Genomic DNA, 12,339 nt, shown 5'->3' on the forward strand with positions numbered 1-12,339 from the left:
AATCACCTATCTCATTAATGGATCATTTTATGCAAGTTCTTCAAATATAGGTATGCATGAATGAGTTTTGGGTAGTATCAAGAATATTATGCTCTAAATGTGAGAGTGCAAATCAGTGATGATGGTAACTGCACATTCAATTACTTGCAATCTTTCTAATTTCTAGAATTGTAAAATATTCTGTTAAAATAAAATTGCTCTATCTATTCCTTGCTATATGTTTTATGTAAAAAAAACAAACAAATACAACACTACTTTTGGGACAATATATTTATAGTATAACTAACAGTAGAACAATTTTGAAACGGCAAATATGTCCTTTTATGTCATAAATCACTCTGTAGAGAAAAACCAAAACACACTGCATCACTATAAAATTTATCAACATAATTGCTAAACACAATTATAAATCAAAGAAAAAACTTGCCATATTTGAGTAAATATTTTTAATAATCAACTAAATTAATTAATAAATTTAGTTTAATCCTTTATCCAAGTGTGAGCAAACAAAGTTTGTGCCTGAAAGTATCTTCAGGACTGGGGTAAGGTGGTACAACACCAGGGCACTCCTTGCAAAGGTGGAGCAAGCTACCAACACTCCTATCTCAGTATCTCCCATAATGCAAAACACATCTCCTTGCAGATATGTCTAATGTATGCATTAAGGGAAGGGCCACAACCCAGACTAGTTTCGACCTTTATTGAGGTCTCTTCAGTGGGAGCCAGGCCCAACTGGAGATACCAGGCAGAAGCATTAGCAGGTCATCTCTACCTATAGGAGTTGCCAAATGGTGTGCCACCCTTTTTTTAATAAATTACTCTGGATTTAGAGAAAGGTGTTGAAAGTTTAGAGATGACCTGCTAATGCTTCTGCCTGGTATCTCCACTTGGGCCTGGCTCCCACTGAAGAGACCTCAATAAAGGTCGAAACTAGTCTGGGTTGTGGCCCTTCCCTTAATGCATACATTAGACATATCTGCAAGGAGATGTGTTTTGCATTATGGGAGATACTGAGATAGGAGTGTTGGTAGCTTGCTCCAGCTTTGCAGGGAGTTCCCTGGTGTTGTACCACCTTACCCCAGTCCTGAAGATACTTTCAGGTGCAAACTTTGTTTGCTCACACTTGGATAAAGGATTAAACTAAATTTATTATACTCTAACCAAGTGAAAAATAAACTTTCAACTAAATTAATTGTATAGCAAATGATGTTTTTTTTTTTTTACTTCCTGATTCTTCCATCAGAATCAATTATTCTAAGGATCTATATTACTCAGTGGCAGAACTACTGTACTGCAAATCCTACAAACTTTGTTTTAAGTATTTATCTATGAATTAGCTACTGAGGGACTCAATGGCTAATTCATAGATAAATACTTGCTGCAAGGGAGGAGGGGACAAGAGAACAATATTGTTGTTCTGCCACTAATGCCACCACATAATATAAAATGTGTGATAAATAGGAGTAAAGCATATGTTTTAAAAAAAATGCAAAAAACACTGATTGCCATATTCTCGTTCTTAAGTTCTATATTATTTTATTTATACAGAACTTTTATATAGAACAATGGAATTTAGCAATACCGAACAGGGAAAAAAAAAAAAAGGAAAAATTTTGCATGTGTCTGGAAGTAAGCTATAAAATTCAACATACACAACAGAAACTGTCCCATGAAACTTGCTGACTGTCAACTCTATAATTTACATTTACAGCAAAAAGTGGAAATAATATAAACAAAAAGATCATTATTGAATAATGCTATGCAATATACAGCCTTTCCCACTCATGTGACCATCCTTCCTCTTACTAGATGTATATAGCCTGTTTCCACTAAAGAAACTCTGATGCCATCAGCAAGCATTTCTGCTATAAAAGAATATCTTCCTAGTTGGACAAAATGCCAACTAGACCTACTAGATGGTAAACTGCCTTTTGATGCCTCGTGAAACACCAACTGCCCTGCTTATTATGGGACTGAAGTGTCTTCTGCCATGTTTGGTCTGCAGTGCAAAAGTTTTGGTTTCTTCTTCCCCCCCAATCTTTTAACATGCAGTGTGAGTGATACTCTTCAAGTGCACACCAAATATGCTGTGGAGATCCAGAACCTCCATCTTTGATGGTATAGCAGTAAAGAAGTTCTGTATTCTTTCTTTTACTTGCAGCATATAGATAAATTCCTTTTGGTTGTCTTTAGCACACAGAGGCAGTTTCTTTTCATACTCAGATTTTGTTTTCCATACAACAGTCGTAACTATTCTAGCCTGCTGCTTATAATTTTCATAACTAACATCATCCTTATAAACATGGTATTCCTTCCACATTACCCTTTTCTTACGAATTTCTTGCTTAATACAATTACACATCCATTTGACTCCTACCCTATTAATTCTTCAAACTCTTGAGACACATTCTGATATCACATCATTTAATTATTGTTTAAAAGTTTCCCATGCACTGTCAATATTCTTCCCATCCAGCCAATCCCATTCCACTAAACTCAGCATACTCCTCAGTTGGTCATAATTTTCTGCTTTGTAGTTCCAGCATGTAACCATTTCTGAAAGAAACATTCATAAACTTAGTCACTTCACAAGTGAGTACCGCATGATCACTGTCACCAACTGGAGGCAGAATAGTTACATCTTTAAATGAAACACCCTCTGATACTATATTCAAATCTAACACTCTTTGACCTCAAGTTCCTTTTGTCACATACTGCTTGAGGCAGTTGTCCTGCAACAGGTCAATGAATACATTTTTATTCTTCTCATGAAATTCTACTGCTACCCAATCAATATTTGGATAATGGATAATTGGATAATAGGATTAGCCAGCAAAGGTTGGTCGATTGGTAGAGAATCTGCTATAATGCCTCAAGCAAAAAGTTAAGAGCAAGTTTGAATGCGGTTAGTAGTTGGAAGTGGATCAATCATTCGGTACTGTTGGCACACTCTCCCTCGATGAGTCTTTGGACTCCCCGGAGGTGTCACATAATAATAATAACAATATTATATTATAGAGAAATCGATGATAGCCATCCATATGTATGAAATCACATAGTAGCATGCATTTCTGATTTTTTTGGAATACTTTGTTGCAGGTAGTTTTATACATCATTAAACAAGTTCATATATATTATTATTATTCAGGCCTCCATGGAGTCAAAAGACTCATCGTGGGAGGTCCTTCTGAGGAAACACAGTCTATCATACCACTCCTTGAACTCAGTGACCATTCTTGCTCTCACCACTCTATCAGGCAATGCATTCCATTATTCAACCACCCTCCATGCAAAGAAACCACTCCCCATCCTCTTGCTCACAGCTTCCTTTTGCAACTTCCAGGGATGGCCTCCTTGTCATCACTCCTTCCCGCTGTTCCATCAAACGAAAGAATTCCCCAGTGTCAACCCTGTTACTACCTCCCAACAGTTTAAAAGTCTCAATCATATCACCTCTCCTTCTATCTACCAGAAGCTGTAGTCCACATTCCCTCAGCCGATCCTCATAACTAACATTTTACATATATATATGTAGAAAGTTTTTTACCTTGGGTATAATATACGTTAAAGATGCCAAGCTATTTTAAACCTGGTTTTACTCCACTTTTTTCCAAGTAAGCAAAGAGACAAACAAGTCAAGTTTGCGCCTGCACGTATTGCAAGTCTAGCTGACCCGCAAAGTAGCACAAGTCAAGGCAACTCGTGGTAAAGGTAGAATAAGCTCTGATCACTATTCTTAATATTTACCCTTAATGCAAAGCCCATCTCCTTGAGGAGATGTATGATGCTATGTATTAAAGGCAAGGGGCCACTACCCAGACCGGTTTCAACCTTTATTGAGGTCTCATAGTAGGAGCCAGGCTTAGGAATACCAAGATTTAAGTAATACAGAGCTTATAAGTATTTTACCAAAACAAGTTACCATAAGGTGCTTTGACCTCATTAAATAAAAATCTCAGGATGAGAGATATATGTTTTTTACCTTGGGTATAATATATGTTAAAGATGCCAAGCTATTTTAAACCTGGTTTTACTCTCTCTCTCTCTCTATGTGTGTGTGTGTGTGTGTGTGTGTGTGTGTGTGTGTGTGTATTAAAGATACCAAGAAATTTTATACTTGGTTTTAATACTTTTCCCAAGTAAGCAAAACAAAGTTTTGCACATGAAATACTTGGGAAAAGGATTAAAACCAAGTAAAAAATTTCTTGGTATCTTTAATGTACATTACACCCAAGGTAAAAAATTCCAAATCATATATATATAGCTTAAAGTTTTTAAGATAATAACTTAACAGTGGAGGAATATAATGAAAGATACAATATTTCTTTATAAAGAATAAAGTAGTATTAAATAAAGAAAAGCAGGACAGGAGAGATGCTCAATTAGACTCATTCTATTATTTATTTCATCATAATATCTATTGTTTATAACAATACTAAATTCCAAGTTGGCACTTAATTTTTTAAGAATATATAAATATTTCTGACTTATGCAAATAAAAATTTAAATAAAGAATCAGTGGAATAATAATATATGATTTATATCATTATTGCACACAGTGAATAGACTAGAGATCACAAGTAGCTTGTCAATCTCTCAATACACAGACTGAACCGGAATAAAATAGTTTTTAGTCTAGTTGGCTAAATGTATGAAGTAATTTTTTCAAAACAAAATAGGTGAGCTTGATATAATGGTAATATGCTTACTACTACTCCACTTCCAACAATATAGAACATCAGTGTAAAATTTCATTTTTTTGAATTAAAAAAAATAACAATAATAAAAATAAAGACAGAAAGGGAGGTTAAGAGTGAAAGCTGTATAACTGGGAGAAGATCTCCATGTAGCTTGTTAAGGAATGCGCGAACCAACTAAGCACTTCTAACCTAATACCCAATCCTCACCTTCTCGTGGTGCACCCATTTAGGTATCCACCTGGATACTGAATGAATCAGGATAGGCTAGAAATTTGGGATTTAGCCGATCAAATTGTATTCTTATTGGCTTCAACCACAATGTAAAATGAAGGTACAACATGACAGTATTTCATGCCAGTTGGGGCATTGCCCAGTCAAACAAGGCTACTTTTGGCGATCTGTTAGTGGAGACTTGAAGTGCTAATTTCAGGAACTTAGGTCTCCAGTAAAGGGGTGGTGATTTCACACCAGGCAATGAAAGTTACCTACTGCTTAAGAGGCCAGTTTGCATTTCTTCCAACTAGGAAGGTATCTGTGAGGATCACCAGCCCTATTCATGGTCCTTTGTTTGTGTCTGTTTCTTGTGGTTGACAAAGAAAATAGTGCATCAGTTTTCCACCCAATAGGCTGAAGTTTGAATCCTCTTGTGGGCATGTTTGTGAATATCCTTTAGGTGACAGGTAATTTTAAAACCCTTCCAGCTTGTATATCGAGAGCCTGAAATGGCTATTACCATATTTGGTTACTAGAACAAAGTTTCCGTTTTACATGCCCTTCTCTTAACTCCTTACCATCAAACAATGAAAATGAACACAAGAAATTTCATTAACACTGGAGATTTAAAAAAAAAAAAACTCATTGGAAAAAAAAAAAAAGCATCAAACTGCTGGCTTGGTTGGCTAAGTGACTGGCTACTCTCCAACCAACAGACTACAGGTTTGAATCCTGCCATGTTCATGGACATTTGTGATTGTCTTCAGATGGGAGCTCAATCTCACTGTCTGGTGTGAAACTATTGCCCAGCTTATTAGAGGCTTGAAAAAAAGTTCCATGATTTCTGGACTATGCAAAAACATCAATAAATATATTAATTAAAATAAAGTACAAATAAAATTAATAAAGAATAGAAAATCCTTAGCCCACCTACAGTATGAATGGCTTCAACCTTTCATGAGTAAAAATGACAAAAAAAAAAAAATTTCACCAACATTCATGGTCTCAGCCTAATCTAAACGATGTGCTACGACCACTTAAACATCTAAACTTGATTTACTATTCCTACTAAACCTCAACTAGCAGCCTCTACTTTCCTAACTACACTTTACAATTCTCCTCCCACTAGGGATGAGAAATCTGTGCATTTGCAAAGTCTAACATTCTGTGCTAGAAAACAACAAATCTTGAATCCTCTCTTTACAATCTGCTATTCCTCAAAATTTCCTTGCCCTGTTCAGTTATGTTCATTTAATGTCTATACCGCTCTTAAAATTCTGATGACCCCTCTGACTTTTTGCACTATTCTGAGAAATTGGATCATTTAGAGTCCAAATATGAAAACAGTAAGGTCATCTTTCTTAGGGATTATAATATGAACAACTCAGAACAGCTTCCCTTCTTTAATTCCACCAATCAAGATGGCAGAAAGATGGTGAATATTTACTGTCAATTTTTCACAAACTGCCCTCTTGAATGCTTGATAATCCACTATACTGCCTCAAAACCATGATTTCTTCTTAACCAGTTTTCCTGATAAACAACATGGATGTCATTGATCCTCCCTCCGCTTGGTAATTCAGATCATAATCTTATCTGTCTCCTTTTAACAGAATGCCTTTCATCCAGCCACTCTCAGCTTATGTCCTTTGGCATCATAGCAGTGCCAAATGGATATATGACCTACATGACTTCTTTCCCTCAGCTAACTACTGTTTCTCCATTCAGATCCAGACACCTGCTCCAACCAGATAAATGAAATAATTCTTACTGGAATGGAGGCCTCTGTCCCACATTAAACCAAAAAGCTCAGACCACTATCAATTATCAAGGCTTAGTGACCATAATCACTAAGCCTTGTCAATTGCCAAGGGTGCAACTTCTGCTGATTAATACTTCCATCTCTCTCTCCCATCTAAATAGTATCACTGTAACATCATCATCATCATCCAGAGATAAATCTGGTCTCCTGGCATTATTCTTTTTTTTGTCCAACTTCTACATGGATGATCCAGGAAAAGTATCTTCCATATTACCGACAACTGCTCACTACATGCCTTCTCATCTTTCAGCAGAAAGATATCAGATGACTCCTTAACAGCTTGGATACCAACAGGTCTTCTGGTCATGATCATATCCAGAGACAAATTTCATCATCCACCTAAAGTGGACAATGAAATTTATCTTCCAATAAGCAGGATGGTGGTCTTGCATAACCCAGCTTACTGGAGGCCTGAAGTGGCTTGAAAATGTTCTATGCTTGGTATCAAGAGCAGAGTGCTGGACTATGCAAAAAATAAAATAAAAACAGAAAAAATTCTTAGTCCACCCACAGTATTAATTAACTATAGGTTCACAATCTTTTGTGGGTGAGAGTTACATAAAAAATCAACTCCTTCACCATCTTGAAGCCTCACTAGTATGGTTTCCACTTTTCTTATTCAAAGCAGATCTTGCCAAGATTACCCTTCTATGGATCCAAGCTATAGAGAGGTTCGGTAAGACCTATGTGGTTGTTCTTGATATTTCCAAGGCTTTTGACTAGATTTGACACAAAAGACTATTCACCAAATTATCATGGTATGTTCTACTACCACCCTTTGCAATTTCCTTGATAATTTTTTGTCTGGTTGATCACCATGTAGCATGGCAGATGGCTTCCTTTCATCAGATTTTCCACCAATGCCAGAGTATCTGAGGGCACTATACTTCTGTCCACACCATTTCTTCTGTTCATAAATGATCTATCACTAACCTCAAATCCTATCCACAGTTTTGCTGATGACAGTAATTACATTCATCCTTTTCATTTGACAAACCCTGTAGTGCCCATATAGTCTATGCTACAAAATCTTCTACAAGCAGAACTTTATCTTAAATGCTTATCTCCTTGTTATATTCTGTTCATCAACCTCAATGCCACTAAAACACAATCTGGATGTGAAGAAACACCACCTCCCTTTCACTTTTAATAATACCAGGTCTCCAAAGCAATATTAAATATCTCTACTTGGACTGACTGATAATTTAGCCTCTCCTGATATAAGTATATCCATAGTTTCCTCCTGCATCCAAAAAACTATGTATCCTTTTCTACTTAAGACATTATTTCTCACAAGTACAACTCCTAATACTATATATCTCAAATCTTACCTCCCTTGGAATACTGTTCTCATGTATGTGGGTGTGCCAAAAAATTCACTAAAAATGCTTGTTATTGTTCACAAGAGGGTGACATGATTAATATGCTTAGCCACTCTCCTGTAGATGTACTGTTTCTACTTTGTGCCTCTTCTACAGGTAATTTTAATGATTGCCTTCATATGAACTGGTCAAAACCATTCCTTCACTCTTCTTCAAACCCATAAATGTACAAGCAGCTGCTGGTCAACATCCATTTATTCTTCAGCTCCAATCATACTGATTCTACTTCTCATCCATCTCTTTCATTCCTTTTCTTTGCCAGTTTTAAAGGACTACAGCCTTAGGGTGTTAAAAAATCTTATCAAGAGATTCCATCTTTCTTCTTGATCATTTGTTCCTGTATGACAGTGATGTGCTATAAGCTTTGCAATCTCTCATGTGAGATTGATATAAACATACACATTATAGCAAAACTATATTAAATTATATGTAATTTAAATTCAGCATGCATATTTCCTTTTTTTTTTTTTTTTAATGAAATAAACTTAGTATATTACGTATTTTGGTTTCTTGTTTGTGAATTGGGTTTACATCTTTCATATAGAATTTTTGTTCAGGTGGGAATATTAGTAAGCTTTTCCAGATCAAGCAATTTCCTTAGTAGCAGTGGTGGGTGAAACTATTTACTTTCAAAAGAAAAGCTGAAATATCAGATACATGGCAAGAATTAAAATTTAGTTATATCAGTTGATGTGTTAAAAATTACTCTTAGCACTGAGAGTTCATTTATGCCAACAAAGAAACAACTATTCCATCAAGTAATTAGTAGGATTTTCTTTGCATTGATCCATTAATGTTCACATTCTGCTGTGGTGTGATCCTTTGCACTGGTGTGTACTTATTCTTACACAAATTTCATTACTGTGCTATGAAGACATAAAAAGATACAGTATTTATAATAAATTGTGAATGTAAGTATGAAATCATAAGTGGTAAATGCATTCTTTTTTTTTGTGGATGAAGTTTAAGCTAAAGATACTTTCAGTAATTTTAAGGTCAGGCTGACAGTCCCAAGGAATGATTATTTTTTTACTTAAAACAAAATGCAATTTTTTTGGCTGTATTGTTGCATTTTGATGAATTTATCCTGTTTCATACTGTTACTTTTAAATGAATAAAAAAATATATTTATAGCAAAGTTGGAGAAACTGATGAATCAAGTTCAGTATACCAATGATTTTGCTGGTAAATCCACCTCCCTCTCTCCATTCAGAAAATGTTATGAAAGCATTTTACATTAACATTCAGTTTCTCTTAAACATTATTATTCATATATTTCTTAAGTGTGCAGATAAGCCATATTTAGTTGGATAATTTAATTGTTCATTTGCAATTTGGCTGTTGGGGTTCCAAACAGGATGTTAATGCTGCTGGACTTTTTCTTTATATGAATATTTAAGAAATGAATCAGGGCAAAATGGACTTGACATTGTTTATATAACATTATTTATATAATGTAATAGCAGTTTTAAAACTAAATTATTTATAAAATTTTCACTAATTAACATCAAGATTGTGTGTTCACTTTTCCTACACTTAAGTATATACAACAATTTGGCATCTTTTAAAACTAACACAGACATACAGTATTGCATACTATAAAATAAAAGTCATAAATATAAAACCTATTATAAGATAACAAACTTTCAATGGATAAAAACTGAAATTTCTTGGTTACTCTATTCTGGAAAATTGCATTTAAGTACAAGATTTTAATAAGCACAAAATATTTATGTACATATACATAACAGTATTTCTAACCTTTTTTTCTTATTAGATGAAATTTTCTTTACTCAATTCTATATGAAATTTCTCTACTGCAATATTAGGTGAACATTAATAACAGTGGTATAAATAACAATGAGATCTTTATCATAACAATCCCATACTATACTATATGATAAAGAATATTTGTATTTGTATACATACAAAGGGAGTTCATAAATGAACAACACCCAGTAAACACTTTAATTCTTCAATCTTATGTTAACTTCATCCCAGCCTTAAACAATTTAAATAAAAGTTAGTATTTTAAATAAAAAAGAAAGAAAGGAAAGGAAAATAATCAGATTTCCAGTTGTTACTGTTGTTTTTTTTTTTAAATTTAACTCCACTATTATACATACAGCCCATATAATTAAAACACAAGTGTGTATATATAACTGTTATACATACATAGATATAAAATGTATAAATATTTAATAGGCTGATCAAAGCAGTAAAATCAGTCAATACTTTATAACAACTATGTTATAATATTTTGTACCTGAGAAATCAGAAATATTTCATATCAATTTACATAAAAAGACAGCTTTTCCCCCCCCCACTGCTGTATAAAAATATTCTGACAATGCAGTGACCGTTTTATTTTTTACAAGAATTCAGTATAAATGAGAAGGTACAAGACAATGTTTATTTGTACAGTTATATATATATATAACTACTTATTTGTATAAAACTGTATGCTACACTTCTTAACTTACTTATGTAGAGAAGTTGTGACGATGATGCAAATAACCGACATCCGTCACTATAACTTTCACTCCATCCAAATTCCTTAATGTCCAGAAAGCAAATCACATATCATGTAATAAGTAAGTCACAACTGCAAGAATTAAGAAACCAAGAAAAAAGAAGAATACTTTTAGTAGTCTATCCTTTTTATTTGAAAATTCAGAAGGAAGAAAATCTTGGAATGTAACATGAAGAAAGAGTCCTGCTGCTAGTCCCTGAAGAACTGCTGATACAATTTCTCCTACTAAACCAGGTGTACGCTCTATGGCAACTCCTAACAAAAGACCACAAGGTATACTTGCTGAGAACAGAACAGCAAATTTAACATATGTCATAAATGTATATTTAAGACGAGTTGAATTAACACCAAGGGCAAGTGCAACTAGACACTCATGGATTATGATGGCAATAAAGAGATGAATTGCTTTATTGACGTCTTTCTGTAATCCTAAGGCCAATCCTTCAAAAACAGAATGCATGCAAGTTGCTACAACTAAAATAAAGAAGTGAAAGCCAGTTTCTTTTCCTAACAGTACTGATAAATGATCATGACCATGGTTTTGTTGCACTGGATTTGGATTTGAGGGTGATGGAGAAGCATTACTTTCACATTTCGTTACTGCATTTGTTAACCTGCTGGCCTTATCACTGACCAATTTTTGAGTATGATCATCCTGACTCTGAGATGCATCATCAGACAGCTCTTGCATTTCACACTCATCAAGTAGTCCTTGTCCCTGCTCCACGTCATCTTGGGAATTTGCATCTTTTCGCTCTTTCCAAGAAATAAACAACTGTTCAGCAGTTAAAGTTAGGAAAAAACCAATTACAACAACTGATTCTGTTACGGGAAACTGTGGTACTATCTTCAGGGTTCTAAAGACAATATTAAACTTTTCGTTAACATATGGTATTAAACCCAAAAAACACATTGCCAGAAAAATGCCAGCTGCGGTGCAGTTACACAGACTGATAAATCTCAGTCCAGTCTGTTTGTTTTTATTTAAAATATTAACTTTGCTTGGAGATGCTGCTGCAAGAAGCCGAGAACCCCAATATTTTGCTGTTAAAACTGGCGTAAGATAACATGCTAAATTCAGAAAATATAAGCAAAATACAAATGCAATGCGCAATCCTTGTAGTAACATGTCCAGCTGGAGGAGTGTTAATTTTTATAACGAAAAGATGCAGTAGTATTATTTTAACTATATACCTTAATATCCACCATATGTCTCGGTTTCATTTTTCCCAAATTTGCATTCCATGTTTACAGAATTAATTATATAAACAAACACACGCACAAGTAACACTGAACTAACCCTAACTTCCATCAACTAGATTCGATCGGTGTAGCAGCCTAAAACAAGACCGGAAACGGAAGATTCTTAAAAATCACCGTATAATTGTATATCACGGACTCTCGCAGAGTCGTAACTATGTTGTTCAAACTTCTAGAAATAAAAATTAACTTTAAAGATTTTATTTAAGAAAAAAAAAAAAAAAGAAAGAAAGCAAACATCACTTAAAGTTAATGGTTTCATCACACTGTAATTTAAATATATTTAATGGCATTTTTAATATTGTTTTGTGAATTAATTTGTGAGTTCATGAGTCTAATTCAATTATTGTTGTTGTTGTTGTTGTTGTTACTACTGTTCTTGTTGCTCAGGATTTCAATGATACTGCTAATCGCGGGAGGTCTACCTAA

General features: G+C 34.4%; 1 protein-coding gene across 1 annotated transcript; it reads right to left on the reverse strand.

Moving 5' to 3' along the window:
• Positions 1–9,535: 9,535 nt before the first annotated feature.
• On the reverse strand, positions 9,536–11,960 carry LOC150095465 (zinc transporter ZIP3-like). The gene has a single exon (XM_090410287.1). It carries the CDS (start codon positions 11,777–11,779, stop codon positions 10,694–10,696), a length of 1,086 nt encoding a protein of 361 aa, XP_090266413.1. The 5' UTR covers positions 11,780–11,960; the 3' UTR covers positions 9,536–10,693.
• Positions 11,961–12,339: the final 379 nt, after the last annotated feature.

The sequence above is a fragment of the Typopeltis vanoorti genome, chromosome 20 (genome assembly GCF_054136105.1).
Source record: "Typopeltis vanoorti isolate ZY-2024b chromosome 20, IOZ_Tvanoo_1.0, whole genome shotgun sequence".
Taxonomy (NCBI): domain Eukaryota; kingdom Metazoa; phylum Arthropoda; class Arachnida; order Uropygi; family Thelyphonidae; genus Typopeltis; species Typopeltis vanoorti.